At 37.7% G+C, this 21,676-nt stretch overlaps 1 protein-coding gene across 22 annotated transcripts in view; it reads right to left on the bottom strand.

The window, feature by feature from the left end:
- The window catches only part of MGA (MAX dimerization protein MGA), a 156,877-nt gene that overhangs the window by 78,577 nt on the left and 56,624 nt on the right, over positions 1-21,676 (bottom strand). For all 22 annotated transcript variants that reach the window (XM_058541294.1, XM_058541295.1, XM_058541292.1 and 19 more), the window contains exon 2: positions 16,790-17,917. In XM_058541294.1, the coding sequence (XP_058397277.1) occupies positions 16,790-17,850 (1,061 nt within the window). In that variant the 5' untranslated portion in view covers positions 17,851-17,917. The remainder of the gene's footprint in view (positions 1-16,789; positions 17,918-21,676) is intronic.

Genomic DNA, 21,676 nt, shown 5'->3' with positions numbered 1-21,676 from the left:
ATTGGGGGCGGCCCCGTGGCTTAGCAGATAAGTGCATGCACTCTGCTGCTGGCGGCCCGGGTTCGGATCCCGGGCGTGCACCGAGGCACCGCTTCTCTGGCCATGCTGAGGCCGTGTCCCACATACAGCAACTAGAAGGATGTGCAACCATGACATACAACTATCTACTGGGGCTTTGGCTGAAAAATAAATAAATTAATTAATTAATTAAAAAAAAATTGAAAAGGAAGAAGTAAAGCTCTCTCTATTCATAGATGATGTGATTTTATACGTAGAAAACTCTAAAGAATACACACGCAAAAAAAACATGTCAGTTCATAAACAAATCCAGCAAAGCTGCAGGATACAAAATCAACATACGAGGATCAGCTATATTTCTATACAATGAAAAATATACAATATGAGATAGGAATTTCCTTTCCAAAAAGGGAATTAAGAAAATCATTCAATTTACAATAGCACGGAAAAGAATAAAATACATAGGAATAGATTTAACCAAGGAAGAAAGACTTTTACATTGAAAACTATACAGTATGCCTGAAAGAAATTACAGACGACCTAAATAAACTGCAAAATATCCCATGTTCATAGATTGGAAGACATAATATTGTTAAAGTAACAACATTACCCAAAGCAACAGACAGATTCAGTATAATCCTTATCAAAATCCCAATGGTGCTTTCTGTGAAGTAAAACAACTGATACTAAAATTCATATGGAATTTCAAGGGATCCCTGATAGCCAAAATTCATATGGAATTTCAAGGGATCCCTGATAGCCAAAACAATCTTGAAAAATAAGAACAAAGTTGGTACACTCACACTTCTTGATTTCAAAATTTACTACAAAGTTACAGTAATCAAAACACTGTGGTACCAGCTTAAGAACACACATACAGAATACACAATACAAGAGAGCTCAGAAATAAACCCTCACATACGTGGTCAATTGGTTTTCGAAAAGAGTGCCAAGACCATTTATTAGGAAAAGGACAGTCTTTTCAACAAATGGTGCTGGGAAACCAGACATACACATGCAAAAGAATAAAACTGGACTCTTACCTTATAACATACTTTAAAAATACTCAAAATGGATCAAAGCCCTAAATTGAAGAGCTAAAACTACATAACTCTTAGTAGAAAACATAGGAGAAAATCTTTATAACCTTGGATTTGGTAATGGTTCCTTAAATAGGACACCAAAAGCAAAAGCAACAGAAAGAAAAGAAACAGAAAAATTGTACTTCATCAAAATTAAAAACTTTTGCTTTTGTGCAACAAAGGGAGCTATCATCAGAGTCGATTCAAAGAATGGCAAAAAATATTTGCAAATCATTTATTTAACACTGGGTTAATATCCAGAATATATAAAGAACTCCCACAACTCAACAACAAAAAAACAATTTTAAAACAGGTAAAGAACCTGAATAGACATTTCTCCAAAGGCCAACAAGCACATTAAAAGATGCTCAACATCACTAATCATTAGGAAAATACAAATGGAAACCACAATGACACCATTTCATACCCATTATATGCCTATTATCAAAAAAACAAAGTGGGGCCGGCTCCGTGGCATAGCGGTTGAGTGGACACGCTCCACTGCTGTCAGTCCGGGTTCAGTTCCCAGGCGCACACCGACACACCGCTTGTCAGGCCATGCTGTGGTGGTGTTCCAAATAAAGTGGAAGAAGATAGGCATGGATGTTAGCTCAGGGCCAGTCTTTCTCAGCAAAAAGAAGAGGATTGGCATGGATGTTAGCTCAGGGTTGATCTTGCTCACAAAAAAAAAAAAAAAAAACAGAAAGTAAAAAGCGTTGGCAAGGATGTAGAGAAACTGGAACCTTTGTGCACGGTTGATGGGAATGGACAAGAGTGCAGCCACTATAGAAAACAGCACGGAGGTTCCTCAAAAAATTAAAAATAGAATCACTATATGATCCAGAAATTCCATTTCTAGAAAAACTCAAAAAATTGAAAGCAGTCTCGAAGAGATATTTGTACACCCATGTTCATAGCACTGTTATCCACAATAGCCAAAAGGTGGAAACAACCCAAGTGTCCATTAATAGATGAACGGATAAACAAAATGTGGTATATACATAGAATGGAATATTATTCAGTCACAAAAAAGAATGAAGTATGGATACATGTGACAATATGGATGAACGTTGAAGACATTACGCCATGTGAAACCAGCCAGAAGCAAAAGGATAAATATTTTATGATTTCACTGATATGAAGTATCTAGAATAGACAAATTCATACAGACGGAAAGGAGAACAGAGGCTACCAGGGGTGAAGCTGGGGACTTATTATTTAAAGGGTACGGAGTCTCCGGGATGAAGAAAAAGTCTAGAAAAGGATAGTAGGAATGGCTGCACAACATTTTTTTTTTTTTAATTTTATTTATTTTTTTTCCCCCAAAGCCCCAGTAGATAGTTGTACGTCATAGTTGCACATCCTTCTAGTTGCTGTATGTGGGACGTGGCCTCAGCATGGCCAGAGAAGCGGTGTGTCGGTGCGCGCCCGGGATCCGAACCCGGGCCGCCAGCAGCGGAGAGTGCGCACTTAACTGCTAAGCCACGGGGCCAGCCCATGCACAACATTTTAAATGTCCTTAATGCCACCCAATTATTGTACATTTAAAAATGGTTAAAGTGGTAAATTTTATGTTATCTATATTTTACCACAACTTTAAAAAATCCATAATACTTTGCCACTACACATTCACCAGAATGACCAAAATGAAAAAGAAAAAAGATACTAAGTTCTAGCAAGGATGCTGAGTAACTTCAACTCTTATTCACTGATGGTGGAAGAATATGTTGGTAAAACCACTTTGAAAATCTACGCAGGGGCTCAGCCCGGTGGCACAAGCCGTTAAGTGCGCTCGATCTGCTGCGGCGGCCTGGGGTTCACCGGTTCGGATCCCGGGCGCCCACCGACGCACTGCTTGTTGGGCCATGCATGCTGTGGCAGCGTCCCATATAAAGTAAAGGAAGATGGGCACAGATGTTAGCTCAGGGCCAGTCTTCCTCAGAAAAAAGAGGAGAATTGGCATCAGATGTTAGCTCAGGGCTGATCTTCCCCACAAAAAAAAAAAAAAAATCTATGTGAGGATATTTACTAAAGCTGAACATATGTACATCCCATGATTAAGCAATTCCACTTCTAGGTATATGCTCAATAGAAATGCACTCACATGTGAACCAAAACTAGAGTATTCATAACTGCGCTATTTAAAATGCCCACTGCATTATTTACAACGGAAACCATCCAAATGCCAATGAACATTCAAATGAGTAAAATGTGATACATTTTAAAAGTGGAATACTGGGGGCTGGCCCGGTGGTGCAGCAGTTAAGTGTGTGCACTCCGCTTCAGCATCCTGGGGTTCGCAGGTTCGGATCCCGGGCGCGCACCACACCGATGCACTGCTTGTCAAGCCATGCTGTGGCGGTGTCCCATATAAAGTAGAGGAAGATGGGGGCGGATGTTAGCCCAGGGCCAGTCTTCCTCAGCAAAAAGAAGAAGACTGGCATCAGATGTTAGCTCAGGGCTGATCTTCCTCACAAAAACAAAAAAAGTGGAATACTGTGCAGCAATGAGAATAAAGCAATCTGTGACAACATAGATGAATCTCACAAATAATGTAAAGCTAAAAACGTCAGACACAAAATAGTTCATACTGTACTATTCCTTTTATATAAAAACAGGCAAAAAAATCTATAATGTTAGAAGACAAGATAACGGTTATCCTGTTGGGGAGGGAGGGAGAAGAACGACTGGAAAAGGCCTTACAGGAGCTTCTGGTGTGCTGGTCTATTTTTTCGTGATATGAATGCTGGTTGTACGTTTGTGTTCACTTTGTGAAAATTCATCTAACTGTACTGTGTGCCTGCATGTGTGTGTGATACGCATCACATTTCAATTTAGTAAGTTACATAATAATTAAAGAGAAAATGAGAGCCTTTTTAGATGTTTGAATAGAGGAATGGCAAAGAAAAAAGTGTTAGATAAATTTGGCAGCACTATTCAGGAGAGATTGAAGAGAGAAAAATAATGACAGATAATTTAGGAATGAAGTGATGGAAATCTGAACAAGAGTGGTTGTAAAAGTAAGAAGGGTGCAAATCTCACATACCACCGAAGTAGAATCAATAAGAGTTAGCGGCAGAGTAGAGTAAAAATAAAAGAGAAACACAAAATAATCAAGGATGACTCCCAAATTTTGAGCCTCAAAGGAAACTATGACAGTCTGATATAACTAAAGAACAGAGTTGGATACAAGACCTAAATATGGAGCCCTTTTGGAAGTCATCACCACAAGATGGTACCTAGAGTCACCAGGGAAGATGCACTGAAAGTAACAATGCAGATAATATTAAGAAAATATAATAATTTTTAAAAATACCCAACATGGGGGCTGAAAAGGTAATGTTCTAAGGAGCAAACAAAGAATGAGAATAGTAACATCTAAAGAGGAATGAAGTATTTTTTTTTTTAAAGATTTTATTTATTTATTTTTCCCCCAAAGTCCCTGTAGATAGTTGTCTGTCATAGCTGCACATCCTTCTAGTTGCTGTATGTGGGACACGGCCTCAGCATGGCCGGAGGAGTGGTGCGTCGGTGCGCACCCGGGATCCGAACCCGGGCCGCCTGCAGCGGAGCACACGCACTTAACCGCTGAGCCACAGGGCCGGCCCGGAATGAAGTATTTTATTTGTCAAATGTCACAATACAAATAATAAGGACATAAACAGGCTGATCAATCTGTTAAGTGGATCACACATGACCTTTGACAGAACAAGCACAGCAACGTGGCTAGGGAAGGTAGACTGCAGAAAGAAAGAAAGAAAGAAGAAAGAAGTGGGGCCGGTCCCGTGGCATAGCAGTTAAGTGCACGCGCTCCGCTGCTGCAGGCCCAGGTTCGGATCCTGGCCCGCACCGACGCACCACTTGTCAGGCCATGTTGTGGTGGCGTCTCATATAAAGTAGAGGAAGATAGGCACAAATGTTAGCTCAGGGCCAGACTTCCTCAGCAAAAAGAAGAGGACTGGCATGATGTTAGCTCAGGGCTGATCTTCCTCACACACACACAAAAAAAAAGAAAGAAAGGAAGAAAAAAAGAAGTGAGGAAATTTAGGCAATGAGTGGACACTACTTGCCCAAGAATGTTAGCAACAAATAAAAGAACCAGGGAAAAGAAGAAGTAAATGATGATGGAAAATGACAAATAACAAAAAGTTTTGTTTCTCATGTCTTTAAAAAGAAAAAGAAGGGGCTGGCCCAGTGGCGCAAAGGTTAAGTTCAAGCGTTCTGCTTTGGTGGCCCGGGGTTCACCAGTTCGGATCCTGGGCGTGGACCTACTCACCGCTCATCAAGCCATGCTGAGGCAGCATCCCACACAGAAGAGCTACAACTCTACAACTATGATATACAACAATGTACTGGGGCTTTGGGGACAAAGAAGAGGAAGATTGGCAACAGATGTTAGCTCAGGGCCAATCTTCCTCGAAAGAAAAAGAAATAGTAGGAATTAGAAAGAAACCAAAGATCCTGGAAAGTGCATAATGTAAAGGCACCATCCCTCACTAATAAGTAAATCTAACTTCCAAAGGGTAAAACACTCTCCCTTCTAAAACTATGCTGAAATATATACTATAATGCTGAAATATATACTATAATAGCCTTAGACAAAAACATATCAAACTAAACAATAAGTTAAAGATTTACTATCAATTATTCAAGGTAATGAAAAACCAAATGAGTGTTTATAAATAGTATTCCTAATACTCCAAAAGTTTCATTTCATTTACACTATTCAAGTTTTGGTGAAAGTATGCAAATTCAAATATTTATTAACTGTCAGGTGACATTCTAGGGTTGAGGAATCAGTACCAAGTAAAACAAAATCCTTACTCTCACGAAGTGTATAAGCTAGTGGGAAAATCAGAGTACACAGTAGTCAACAAACAAGATGACAGGGATGAATGCTATGAAGATCCTAAAAGACCAAAACAGACAAATTCACTAAAAATAAGATAATGAATTAAATAAAACAGATATGAGACTAGACCTGAATGATGAGAGGATGCCAATAAGGTTATAACATGCAAAAGCACTGAAGGCATTAAAGGCAGAGGGAATACGAAGAGAAAAAGGACTAACTAAGCTAGAAATACACTTATATGGCTGAAGTGTAGCACACTCTAAAAAGTACGGTACAAGATAAGGCCAAAGAGATAGGCAAGAAGCCTTTAAATACAAGAGAAAGCCACTGAAGGGTTTCAAGAAGGGAGTGACATAATCTGATTCACATTTTTCAAAGAGCATTCAGTCAGCTAAAGAGAGCATGGATTGTAGGGGGAAAAAAAGAGAAGCAACTAGGAAAACCAGTTAGATGTTATGCAGCAGGGATGGTGTTTTGGACTACAATGGTAGCAGCAGAGATAGTACAAAGATCAGTAGGCTTATATTCTATGGGTGGAGATGTAAATGGTTATAAGCTCAAAATTTAAAATCTGTATACCCTCTGATCCAGGCAAATCCATTCCTAAGAACTGATCCCTGTATTTGCGAAAGTGTGTAAGACTATATACATAAGAAATTTTACTGAAGCATTATTTGTAATGGTTAAATAACCAAAACAATCTCAAGGTCCACCAACAGAGGCCTGATTAAATTCATTTTATGGGGGCTGGCCCGGTGGTGCAGGCAGTTAAGTGCGCGCGCTCCCCTGCGGCAGCCCAGGCTTCGCCAGTTCGGATCCCGGGCATGCACTGCTTGCAAGCCATGCTGTGGTGGTGTCCCATATAAAGTGGAGGAAGATAGGCTCGGATGTTAGCCCAGGGCCAGTCTTCCTCAGCAAAAAAAGAGGAGGATTGCCAGATGTCACTAACTAACTAACTAAATAAATAAATAAAATTCATTTTATGGAAACTAATGCAGACCTGTAAAAATGCCTCTATATACTGCCACAGCAAGTACACTGTTGAGAAAAATAAAGCGGGATTCTAGACTGTGGAATACTATTTTTGCAGAACTCTTTTCATATGTGTCTAATTTTGATATTTGTGACAATCTTTTTCTTCCCTATTAAACTGGAGTGGTTCTTCTCTATAATAATGTCATTCTCACTCATCTGCATTCTGACATGCTTGAGAGAAAAATATGTAGGGTTGGTGACTTCTGGTACACCCATGGCAATGTTCAATTAACCAATCAAATGGAAAAACACCTAAAAACTACAGCACAAATGGAAAAGCTGAAAGATCTGGGAATGCTTAGGTTGAAATTACACAGAATGAAAGAGCCAGTAGGCAGATAGGAATTTATTTTGGTTGGTGCCTAGAAAAGTACCTGAAACTACAAGGTGTTCAATCATACTTGGTTAATGCCTGAATAAAAGAAGAACAGAACTCTTGGAGGAATATAAGTAATTTTTCTCCAAATTTTTGAAGGACAGTTACATAAAAGAAGGTATGAATTAATTCTGCCGTCTACAACTACAATTACTTTAAAAAAAAAAAAAGTGGGGGCGAACTTATGAAAGAGGGAGGGCAAAAATACAAAGATACAAATCTCAACTTATAGGAAACCAGCAGTCATCCAATGATGGAATTAGCTGCCTCAAAAGATTAGTAAGATCAGAATAGCTAAAAGCAAAAAAGACCAAGTATTGACAAAAATGTGGAAGTAACAGGAACTCCCCATATGTTGTTGGTGGAGTGTAAACTGGTACAGTCATTGTGAAAAATTTCGGCATTATCTACTAAAACTAAACATACACCAACCCTATGGCCCAGCAATTCTACTCCTAGATATTTAACAAAGAGAAATTAGCACACGTGTCCACCAAAAGCAATGTACAAGAATATTGATAGCAGCTTTATTACTAATAGTCAAAAACCAGAAACAATCCACATGTTCATCAACAGGAGAATGACATAATGGATTCGTGGAGGGAGGCAACAATAATGCACAAATTTCCAATACGAATGACTACAATAGCTAATACAAAAGAAGAGTAGGTTTTAAGCTGAAAAAAAATTCAGTTGGAGTTGGTGATAACAATGACCACTGTAGGTAGAATTCCAGGAGCCAGGCTGATCTAGAGGTCTGGAGCTAAGAAATCAGTCAAATCTAAGCTAGAGGTAGTGTTAGCTTTCAAAATAATCAATATTACATGGGAGCAAAGGACAAAGTGATGAATAAGACTATAAGAACATAATACTGGGACACACTATTATTTAATAAATAGCTGAATATATTAAGAGAAATCAATGAAACTGGCTAAAAGGAAAAACCAAGGGTTAGGAAAACTAGGTGAATGACACAGTATGCACCAAAAAAGAAAAAATAGAGTTTAAAGTAAGAGATGGTTAAGCAACAGCACATGTAACAAACAAAGCCTAGATAATAATCACTGAGTTTACAAATAAAGAATCCACTGATAATATTAGCTAGAACAATTAAAATGGAATAATAGAGCAATCATATTTCAGTGGGTTGAGTAGAAAGTAGAAGAGGAGGAATAAATTTTTATATATAATTTTTTCTTAAAGACAAATCAGTAAATTGCAGGTTGGCAAACTTTTTCTGTAAAGGGGCAGATAGTATTTTAGGTTTTGCACTCTTCATATGGTCTCTGTTACATATTGTTATATACACACAAGCACAGGCAAGCTATAGGCCAGATTTAGCCAACCCCTGACTTAAAATTATCTCAACTCCCAAATCAAGCATTTGGAGACAAAGTTTGCATATAGCTAAATACCGTTTTCACACACAAAGATAATGCTATTCCTTGAGGCATGCACTTCAAGTTGTTTTTTCCCCATCAATGACAGAGATATTTATGCATTCAAAAATCTGAACCATTTTCTTGATCTATTAAGATTAAAAGCTGAACCATATATAATATCAAAAACTGCTGTCTAAAACAAAAACATATAACAAAGATATACAATAAAAACACATGACCCTTTAGCTAACAAACTCCTTCTCACCCTGGCCTCCAAAGTAATTTTAAAAATAAATTCTCCATCATCCAAGGACAGATTAAGCTGCTTTTAAATAAGGATAAAAATACTGGTGAAGCGTTCAAATTTTTTTTAATCATGTTGGGTAATCAAGATGATGAAACTGTGGTTGCAGAATCATAGATGGCATCCACTAGTTGCAACTACAAAAAATACCACAATAAAAAGCATAAACAACTTTCCCCCTTTATAGAAAAAAAAAGGAAAACCTGTACATTGCTGGAGTGGCATTCACTCCACCTGTCAACAACCCTTAGAAAAAACAAAGCACTAACTTGCCAATAGACAAGTCAAGGAGAACTCGTGAGCATGGGGATTCCAAAGTGAAATGGTAGCTGTTAATGAGATATGGATTAAGTGAGAAAGGGAAGATAAAGTAAAAGTACTGGGTTTGGATTTACTTCTGCCAAACCTGGGTTCTAACATTCAAAATAAAGCAAGTTCCCAGTTCTCAGGTTCCAAAGGTAAGGAGCTTGGAAACTGCCACTACGTCCTAACAAGTAAAATGCTAAACAGATTGGAAAATCAACAACTCTTGCTGGATCGACGAGAGGTGAGAATACAGTGCAAAATGCTGAGACAAATGACTACAGGAGATCATGGCTTTACCAAAGCAGAAACTGACAAGTGGAAATCACAGCAGGAATCAGTGCCAGGGTAGGAAAACCTGACCTCTAACTGATAAATTGCTGGAGGCTGAGTGTGGACAACTCGGAGAGTTAAAAACTCCAAAGGACTCAGTCATTGGGGTGGGGTGGGGGGGCCTCCACACTTTACCTCCAGGAGTCAGACAAGGCTCTCACAGTAAATACCCCCTCACAAGAAAAATCCCTAGGGGGAGGGAGGGAGAGAGCACTCTGTTCTTCTCAACAAGGCCTGACCTCTGGAGAAACTAGTTAGCCAGAGCCTAACCTGCTGGGGTATTATCACAGCCTGACCTGAAGGAAAGGAAATACCCAACTCCAGCCCACTGTAGCCAATCCTGTCCCACTTAAAGCCTGGAGGGGAGAGATGAGAAGCACTTGCGAAGTTCATAGTCCAGAGGAACAGGCTCACTGAAAAACTGAGACCTAATCATAGGATTATAGAACATCTTAACACCACATTTACAGCAGTTCCTTTTACCCAATACATCTTGTCCAGCTACTGAGAAAAAATTACAAAGCATACTAAAAGGCAAAAAACACAATTTGAAGACACAGAATGAACAACAAAACCAGACATGGCAAGGATGTTGGAATTATCAGACTGAGAATTCAAAACAACTATAATTAATATGCTAAAGGCTCTAATGGATAATGCAGAGAGCATACAAGAACAGACATGCAACATAAGCAGAGAAATGAAAATCCTAAGAAAGAACCAAAAAAAAGGGATACTAAAGATCAAAAACATGAAATGTTTTTGTTTAACAGAAATGAAGAATGTCTTTGATGGGCTTATTAGCAGACTGAACACAGCTACAGAAACAATCTCTGAGCTTGAAGATATATCAATAGAAACCTTCAAAACTGAAAAGCAAAGAGAACAAAGACTGAAAAGAACAGAACAGAATATCCAAGGACTGTGGGACAACTACACAGAGTGTAACATATGGGAATACCATAATGGGAATAGCATAATGGGAATACCAGAAAAAATGAAAGGAACAAAAGAAATATCAAACAATAATGACTGAGAATTTCCCCAAATTAACGTCAGACACCAAACCACAGATCCAGAAGCTCACACCACCAAGGAGGATAAACACCCAAAAAAGTACACATAATGGTATCATTTTTAAACTACAGAAAATCAAAGACGAAGAAAAAATTCTGAAAGAAGCCAGAGGGAAAAGACACCTTATAGAGGAACAGAGATAAAATCCATATCCAATTTCTCCTTAAAAACCAGAGAATAAAGAAGAGAGTGAAATATTTAAAGTGTTGAGAGAGTAAAACACCAATCTAGAATTCTATACCCTGCAAAATTATCCATCAAAAGTGAAGGAGGAATAAAGATTTTCTCAAACAAAAATTGAGGGAATTTGTTGCTAGTACATCTGACTTGCAAGAAATGTTAAAAAGAAGTTCTTCAGACAAAAGGAAAATAATATAGGTCAGAAACTCAGATCTTCATTAAGAAAGAACAACAAAAAAGAAACAAATCAAGGTAAAATAAAAACTTTTATTTTTCTTATTCTTACTGATCTAACAGATAAGAGTTTCCTCAAAATTAAACTGCAACAATGTATTTGATTATATATGCTTATGCATATATCATATATATGTATATATGTTTATATATAAATGAAATGAATGACAGCAATGGTACAAGGGATAGGAGGGAGGAATTCCACACTACCTGTGAAGCAGGATAGTGTTATTTGAAAGTGGACTTGAATAGTTGTAAATGTATATTCAAACTCAAGAGCAATCCCCCAAAAAGTTAAAAAATAAGTACAAGTGAAATACTAAGAAAGGAGAGAAAATTGAATTGCATAAAATGCTCAACCAAAACCACAAAAAGCAGAAAAAGAGTGGAAGACAAAAGTAGTAACAAAGAACAAGGGCAACAGAAAACTGTAACGAAGATGGTAGATATCAATCCAACTGTATCAATAATCACTTTGAGTGTCAATAGTCTAAATGCACCAATTAAAAGACAGAGATTGTCAGAATGAATCAAAAAACAAGACCCAACTATATGTTTGTCTACAAGAACCCCCTTTAAATATAAAGACACATAAAGACACATAAAGACTAAAACTAAGTGGATGGAGAAAAATATACCATACTAACACTAATCAAAACAAAGTACGAGTAGCTATATTAATTTCAGACAGAGCAGACTTCAAAGTAAGGAAAGTTATCAGGGAATAAAGAAGGGCATTACATAATGATAAAGGATCAATTCTCCAAGAAGACATAATCCTTAACGTGTATGTGCCCAAAGATAAGAGTGCCTAACTACGTGAGGCAAAAATTAATAGAACTACAAGAAGAAATAGATGAATCTATTATTATAGATGGAGACTTCAACACCCTCTATCAGAAAGGGACAGATCCAGGGCTGGCCCGTAGCTTAGCGGTTAACTGCACGCGCTCTGCTGCTGGCGGCCTAGGTTCGGATCCCGGGCGCGCACCGACGCACCACTTGTCCGGCCATGCTGAGGCCGCGTCCCACATACAGCAATTAGAAGGATGTGCAGCTATGACATACAACTATGTACTGGGGCTTTGGTGGGAAAAAATAAATAAATAAAAATTATAAAAAAAAAAAAGAAGAAATGGACAGATCCAGCAGACAGAAAATCTCTAGGGACACAGGTGTCAACAACACAGCCAATCAACTGGATATAACTGACATCTACAGACTACTTCATCCAACAACAGCAGAATACACATTCTTCTCAAGCTCAAATGAAACATTCACTAAAATAAACCACATTCTGGATGGGCCTTAAAAATATCTTAATAAATTTAAAAGACTAGAAATCAAAAAATACCCGCTATCAGACTACAGTGGAATTAAACTAGAAATCATTAACAGAAAAGTAACTGGAAAACCCCAAAGGAAGTGGAGACTAAACACAGTTCTAAATAACACATGGGTCAAAGAAGAAAAAATCTTAAGAGAAATTTTAAAATATTCTGAACTAAAAGAAAACGTAAATACAACTTATCAAAATTTGTAGGATGCAGAGAAAGCTGTGCTTAGAGAGAAATTTATACCATTAAATGCATATATTAGATAAGAAAGAAAATCTAAAATCAATAATCTAAATTTCCACTTTAGAAAACTAGAAAAAGAAGAGCAAATTAAAAAGCAGCAGAAAAGAAACAATATGAATCAGGGCACAAATCAACAAAATTGAAAACAGAAAATCAACAAAGAAAAATCAATGAAAACAAAAGCTAATACTTTGAAAAGATCAATAAAAATCAATAACCTCTCGCCAGGCTAAGAAAAAAAGAGAGGACATAAATACTACTATCAGAAATGAAAAAGGGAACATCACTACAGATCCCATGGACATTAAAAGGATAATTAAGGAATATTATGAACAACTCTATGTCCACAAATTTGATAAACTAGACAAAATGGACCAATTCCTTGAAAAACACAATATGCCAAAACTCACACAAGAAGAAATAGACAATTGCAACAAGCCTATATCTATTAAAGAAATTGAATCAACAACTAATAACCTTCCAAAACAGAAAGCGCCAGGCACAGATGGGTTCACTGGTTAATTTTCCCTAACATTTAAAGAAGAAATTATACCAATTCGCTACAATCTCTTTCAAAGGACTGAAGCACAGAAAATACTTCCAACTCATTCTATGAGGCCAGTATTACCCTAATATCAAACACAGATAGACATTATAAGAAAAGAAAATAACAGACCACCATCTCTCATGACCACAGACTCAAAAATCCTCAACAAAATAACAGCAAATTGAATCCAACAAGGTATAAGAAGAATTATACACTATGACCAAGTAGGATTTATCCCAGGTATGTAAGGCTGATTCAACACTCAAATATCAATGAATGTAATCCATCACATCAAAAGAATTAAAAAAAAAAAAAAAACCAATAGATTCAGAAAAAACGTTCCACAAAATCCAACACTCATTCATGATAAAAACTCTCATTAAACAAGGAATAGAGAACTTCCTCAACTTGATTAACAATATCTACAAAAAGCATAAAATTAACATCATACTTAATGGTGAGAAACTAGAGGCTTTCCCACTAAGATCAGGAACAAGGCAAAGATGTCTCCTCTCACCACTCCTTTTCAACATCATACTAGAAGTCCTAGCTAATGCAATAAGACAAGAAAAGGAAATAAGAATTCAGATTGAGGAGAAACAAATAAAACTGCCTTTGTTCACAAATGACATGATCATCTAGGTAAAAACTCTGTAAGAATTAACAAAAAACTTCTGGAATTAATATGCAATTATAGCAAAGTTGCAAGATACAAGGTTAATATACAAAAATCAACCACTTTCCTATATACCAGCAATGATCAAGTGAACTTTGAAGTTAAAAACACAATACCATTTACATTATCACGAAAAAAAATAAAATACTTAAGTATAAATCTAATAAAATATGTACAAGATCTACATGAGGAAAAATCACAAAACTCTGAAGAAAAGAATTAAAGAACAAAATAAACAGAGAGATATTCCATGTTCATGGATAGGAAGACTCAATACAGTCAAGATGTCAGTTCTTCCCAACCTGACCTACAGAGTCAATGCAACCACAAGCAAAATTCCAGCAAGCTATTTTGTGGATATCAATAAACTGATTCTAAAGTTTATATGGAGAATAAAAAGATTCAGCATAGCCAACACAATATTGAAGAAGAAGAACAAAGTTAGAGGGCTAACACAACCCAACTTCAAGACTTACTATTAAGCTACAGTAATCAAGACAATGTGGTATTAGTGAAAGAAAAGACAAAGAGGTCAATGGAACAGACTAGAGACTTCACAAATAGACTCATGTAAATATAGTCAACTGATCTTGGACAAAGGAAGAAAAACAATACAATGAAGAAAGACAGTCTTCTCAACAAATGGTGCTCACACAGCAGGACATCCACATGCAAGAAAATGAATCTAGACACACATCTTACACACTTCACAAAAATTAATTCAAAATGAATCATAAACCAAAATGCAAAACCTGAAACTATAAGACTCCTAAAAGATAACATAAAAGAAAATCTACGTGACTTTGTTCATGACAATGACTTTTTAGCTATAACCCCAAAGACATGATCCACGAAAGAACTGATAGGCTGAATTTTATTAATATAAAAAAATTCTGCTCTGTGAAAGACAATGTCAAGAGAATAGGACAACAAGCCATAGACTGGGAAAAAAGATTTGCAAGACACATCTGATAAAGGACTGTTATCCCAAATATACAAAAAACTCCTTAAACTTAACAATAAGTAAACAATCTGACTAAAAACTGGGCCTCAGGCCTATCAAAAACTCACCAAAGAAGAGATACAGATGGCAAATAAGTGTATGAAAAGATGTTCCACATCATGGGTCATCAGGGAAATGTAAATTAAAACGAGATACCACTACACACCTATTAAAATTTTAGGCCAAAATGCAGAAAACTGACAACACCAAATGCTGATGAGGATGTAGAGCAACAGGAACTCATTCATTGCCGATGGGTTGCAAAATGGTACAGCCACTGTGGCAGACAGTTTGGCAGTTTCTTACAAATCTAAACATACTCATACCACATAATCTAGTGATCATGCTCCTTGGTATCTACCCAAATGAAATGAAAACTTGGACATGGATGTTTACAGCAGCTTTATTCATAATCGCCAAAATCTGGAAGCAACCAAGATGTCCCTGAGTAGGTGAACGGATAAACAAACTGGTACATCCAGACAATGGAATATTATTCAGCACTAAAAACAAATGTGCGGGCCAGTGCTGTGGTTAAGTTTGGAGAGCTCCACTTTGGCAGCCCGGGTTCAGTTTCCAGGCGTGGACCTACACTCCTCGTCAGCAGCCATGAGGTGGCGGTGACCCACATACAAAATACAGGAAGACTGGCACAGATGTCAGCACAGGGCAAATCTTCCTCAAGCAAAAAGAGGAAGATAGGAAATAGATATTAGCTCAGGGCCAAATCTTCCTCAGAAAAAGAAAAAAAAAAAAGAAATGTGCTATCAAGCCATGAAAAGACATGAAGGAACCTTAAATACATGTAACTAAGTGAAAGAAGTCAATCTGAAAAAGCTACCTACTGTATGATTCCAACTATATGACATTCTGGACAAGGCAAAGCTATGGAAACAATGAAAAGATCACAAGTTGCCAGAGATTGGGAAGGAAGGGGAGGATTAACAAGCAGAGCACAGGAGATTTTTAGGGCAATGAAAATACTCTGCATGATACTGTAATGGTAGATATATGTCATTACATATTTGTCCAAATCCATGGAGTGTACAACACCAAGAGTGAACCCTAACGTAACCTACGGACTTTGGGCGATTATGATGTGTCAACGTAGGTTCATCAATTCTAACAAATATACTACTCTGGTAGGGGATGTTCATAATGAAGGAATCTATGCATGTGTGGAGGCAGAGGGTATATGGGAAATCTCTGTACCTTCAATTTTGCTGTGAACCTAAAACTACTCTAAAAAGTCATCGATAAAAAAAAATTTTTTAATAAATAATGCAAATTCAAATAAAAAATACACAATCCTATATCATGCTATTATAACATGTAACAACCTTCAGCTTGTTTTTCAGTCAGGTAATTTATGGATTAAGATGTCCATAGAGCAGTAAATTCTTAAATATTAGGTATAATTAAGTTTACTTTGAATCCCTTCTGTGCCTCATTTGGATAAGTTTAAGTTATGATTTGGGGGTCATTTCTTTTCCCTTCCTCAATTAATCAAGAGTTGTCTACATATATTACTAAGAAACACTCATGCATGATTAACAAAATTCTAAATCTAAATGAATGAAAGATCCAAATTCTGTTAAGTCATCTAATCTGCCTACAATTCTGGATCCTGAACCCAAATGATATTCATTACCAAAAAATGAACTGTCACTTCACAGAATGTGAAAGCAACTGTGGTATATTTTATAGCAGCTTACATTTACCAATGTCTCAAGTCAGCAGTCCATATAATCAAGATGTTAAATCCAAAATCTTACTTTAAAAGAACCGAAAAACTGTTACCTACCTTTCAGAAACCTCTTGCTTCAATTGAGGAACTTCATCAAGTGAATCAATATCCACGAAACCAAGCAAGTCTCGTTTTATATTAAGGGAAGGCTTCTCCAAACCCTTGCCTGATGTTTCATGAACTCTCGACAAAGAATCTGAATCAGGTAGCTGTATTTCTGACCCCTCACCTTCTGTAAGACGGACTCGTTGACCAGGAGAACTGGGAACACTATTCCCTTCTTGGTCAGAGCTGTTCTTTTGCTTTCCGTCTCTCTGGGGCTTACTATTCAGCCCATCATCCCGGAAGCCTTTAGCAAATGGATTGTAATCTATTTTCAGCTGGGTAATCTGAATGTTCTGATAAGCTGTTACCGCAAAAAATTCTGTCTGTGGGAAGGTAAAAGTGTGGACACCAGGGCCATTTAATTGTATCACTTCAGTAGCCTTTTCTGCAGGCACCAAATGAAGCCTTGGCAGGTAGCGATGCATAGAGTGCAAGATGATATGCCCTTCTTGGTCCAGTGTATTGTTGGTAAGTTTGAGTTTATAGAAAGATACTGGTTGATGCATCCAATAATGACCTGTGGAAGGAGATTCTGGATGAATAAAAACCCTCCCCAAAACATGGGGCTCAGCTTTCCCACTAGGTTCCCACCAGCGACCATTCCACTTATAACGATGGTTATCCACAGGAGATATATCCATGACAAGGATATACTTCATATTTGAATCTAAACCTGTTATCCAATAACGACAGTAAGGAAACATGCGTCTTCCCTGCTTGGTCAAAATCATCTCTGTGCTTCGATGATAGAACTCATTCCACATACTATTGTTATCCAAGGTGACAGTGATTCCTCCCACAGTACAATCAGCTGGAAGGCAAATCTTCCCTTTAGCTTTTCCTGGTGATGACACACTGCTAGCCAAAGCACAGGCATCTCGATTAGTAACCAAAATTCCTTGATCAGTTTTGCCATTTCCTGGCTGTTTTAGGATGACGAAGAAGGTAGGTGCTGTTCCTGCCACTGTCCCACCATCCTGATTAGCCAAAATAATCTGCTGTTTCTCCTCCATGATTCCAGTGGGAAACTCAGTAGTAAGAAAACTGTAGTCACCATATAGTCACAATGGCCTTTCTAGCCTAAAAAAAAACAAGGAAAAAACCAAAAAACAAAAACCCTTTAATCAAGTGAATATCTACTTTGTTAACAAAAATATAAGAATATATTATCCTCAAACTATGTGCCTAAATTCTTCTAAGACTTTGCTTCTACCTTTCTCTCAATCACTGTAAGGATATTCATTCTGGAATATTTAATTATGTTTTTATAGTTCATCTTAATCTAATTAAATTACTCATTTCCAAGCCCTCCAATAATTCACTATAGACACTATAATCTCACATTAAAATAAACAAAAGTGTACATTAGTTTTAAAAAAACTACATAAAAGTATACAAACTTAAGGAAATTAAATTGGAAGGTTATTTGCATTTAAAAAGGATCCTCATACTTTATGAATTAATTGCCAAAGGATTGTTACACAGCAAGTTCTCCTGGCATGAATAAAAATAAATAAATTTCCATGTTACCATTGTACAGAATTAGCCCTTTATAATGGTTCTGGCATGGATTCATAAACAAGTAAAATGCTATCTTAACTTGTTAGTACATATATTTAAGGAAACCATGACAAACCACTGGAACTTACTGGGAAAGAAATAGTTGGCTCTACACTTCACACTTTTCATTGAAAAAAATTTCAGAGGGATCAAACATTTAAATTCCCCTCACCCAAGGTCTCACTGTATTTTTTTTTTTTAATTCTTAAAGAAACCCTCAGAAAAGCTTTTTGATAATAAGTAGGACACAAAACCTAGAAGCCAATAAGACAAAAACACTTGATAAATTCAACATCATCTAAATTTTTTAAATTTGAAAAGCAAAGAATGATTTTTTTAAATCATTCAAGCAAAATCAAAAAACAAATGACTAACTGGGAAAAGGTATTTGCAACTTATATCATCACTTCCCTAATAAAAAAAGTGTTCCTACAAATCACCAAGGCCAAAAATCTAATATAAAAAAATGGGCAAAGGACAGAAAGAGCAAATGTCTAGGAAAATGTACACAGTCGCAGAATAGGAAAAATGTGAATTTAAACCATGCTGAGAGGGCCAGCCCCATGGCTTAGCAGTTAAGTGCGCACGCTCCACTACCGGCCACCCGGGGTTCGGATCCCGGGCGCACACCGACGCACCACTTGTCCGGCCATGCTGCACCACTTGTCCAGCCATGCTGAGGCCGCGTCCCACATACAGCAACTAGAAGGATGTGCAACTATAACATACAACTATCTACTGGGGCTTTGGGGGAAAAAAAAAAAAGGAGGAGGATTGGCAATAGATGTTAGCTCAGAGCCAGTCTTCCTCAGCAAAAAGAGGAGGATTAGCATGGATGTTAGCTCAGGGCTGATCTTCCTCAAAAAAATAAAATAAAATAAAATAAAAATAAACCATCCTGAGAAACTGTTTTTTACCCTATCAAACTGGTAAAAACCAAAGTTTGGTAGAGGTTGCTGGAAATGGTGTAGGTCAACCAGCATTCTTATCTAACCAGTTGCTGAGAGTATACGATGACAGAATCTCTATGATACAGGGCAATATAAAAATATGAAAAGTACAGGGGCCGGCCCTGTGGCCTAGTGGTTGAGTTCAGCGAGTTCTGCTTTGGCAGCCTGGGTTCAGTTCCTGGGTGCAGACTTACACTACTCATTGGCAGCCGTGCGTGACAGCGACCTACATGCAAAATAGAGGAAGACTGGCACAGACGTTAGCTTAGGGCGAATCTGCCTCAGCAAAAAAAAAAAAAAAAAAATTTAAAAGTACAAATTCATACATCCTATGAAACAGCAGTTCTTCTAGGACTTTATCTTAAATACACACACGCATGCATGCATATATACACATAAACACATTCCCGTGATAAACAATATGTACAAGATTATTCCCTGCATTTCCATTTATAACAGGAAAAGCCTGGGGGAAAAAAATTTCATCAATACAGACTGATTAAATAAATGGTGGTACATCCATAGAATGGAATATTCTGCAGCTACAAAAGAGAATTATAAACTTCATGGACTCATACAAAATTATCTACAAGATATATTAAGGGCAAAACGTTCATAAGAGTTTTAGATTATGCTACATGTCTTTATCTAGTTAAAAAAAAAAAGCCAAAGAAAGAAAATAATATGTATGTATTTGTTTGACATAGACTATCTGTAAACATAGGAAAGGAACTAGAAGGGGCCGGCCTGGTGGCTAGCAGTTAAGTTCACACGCTCCGCTTTGGCGGCCTGGGGTTTGCCAGTTCGGATCCCGGGCACGGATCTACTCACCGATCATCAAGCCATGCGGTGGCGTCCCATATAGAAGAGCTACAACTCTACAACTGTAATACACAGCTATGTACTGGGGCTTTAGGGAGGAAAAAAAAGGAACTAGTAGTATTGGCTATATCAAGGGAAAACAGGGTGGCTGGGAAAATACATACTCTGACACTTTCTAAATTTTGTATCTCGTCAACACACAATCTATTCAAAAAATAAAGTTAAAACTAAATTAGTTAATTCTTAAAAGTTATAATGAAAAATGCCACATATGTCGTATGATTCCATTCATATGAAATGTCCAGAATAGGCAAACCGTTATAGATAGAAGGTAGATTAGTGGTTGCCAGGGGAGGGGGAGAGGGATAATTGGGACAATTGCTAATGGGTATGGGGTTTCTTTGGGGTGATGGAAATATTCGTATAAAAACCACTTAAATGAATCCTCTAAAATGGTCAATTTTATGTTATGCAAACTATATCTCAATAAAAAGTTATAAAAAAATCTGATTGTTAAATTCAACTGAACTGATGTGCTAAATTACCTAAATATTCTACAAGATATAAAGCTATCACCTCCAAATAGCTTTTTTTGTGTGTGAGGAAGATCAGCCCTGAGCTAACATCCATGCTAATCCTCCTCTTTTTGCTGAGGAAGACTGGCTCTGATCTATTGCCAATCTTCCTCCTCTTTTTTTCCCCAAAGCCCCAGTAGATAGTTGTATGTCATAGCTGCACATCCTTCTAGTTGCTGTATGTAGAACGCGGCCTCAGCATGGCCGGAGAAGCGGTGCGTCGGTGCGCGCCCGGGATCCGAACCCGGGTCGCCAGCAGCGGAGCGCGCGCACTTAACCGCTAAGCCACGGGGTCGGCCCTCCAAATAGCTTTTACGCAAAAAAGGAAGATGCAACATCACTAATCCTGTTTAAGTGGGTCAGTACTTTTGATTAATCAAATTCAGCCACTTATTGCTGCTCCTCATTTTAATTAAAAAGTCTAATTTTACGTTTCATTAGAGCTACTGACAAGCAGCAAAAGCATCTGAATTTTACCTCTTCTTACGGAACTGGCCACATGACAAAATAGTAAAGTTTTTTAAAAAGCTCCAAAACTTAAAATATTTGTTAGCCTGAGGATAACAGATACTTTAAAAATCAAGACTTCAAAAAGGTTGGCTAGGGGCCAGCCCAGTGGTGCAAGCGGTTGTGTGTGTGCGCGCTCTGCTGCAGAGGCCCGGGGTTCGCCGGTTAGGATGCCGGTCGCGCACCCACGCACCGCTTGGCAAGCCACGCTGTGGCGGCGTTTCATATAAAGTGGAGGAAGATGGGCACGGATGTTAGCCCAGGGCCCGTCTTCCTCAGCAAAAAAAGAGGAGGATTGGCAGATGTTAGCACAGGGCTGATCTCCCCACAAAAAAAAAAAAAAAAGGTTGGCTATTGTTTCCTATTATGGCTAGATAGAAAAACACAAACCCACTTCCTAACACTAAAGCTCTAAATCCCAGGAA

This window comes from Diceros bicornis, chromosome 5, assembly GCF_020826845.1.
Source record: "Diceros bicornis minor isolate mBicDic1 chromosome 5, mDicBic1.mat.cur, whole genome shotgun sequence".
In the NCBI taxonomy this organism is placed as follows: Eukaryota; Metazoa; Chordata; class Mammalia; order Perissodactyla; family Rhinocerotidae; genus Diceros; species Diceros bicornis.
This window is presented reverse-complemented; position numbering and strand designations above follow the sequence as displayed.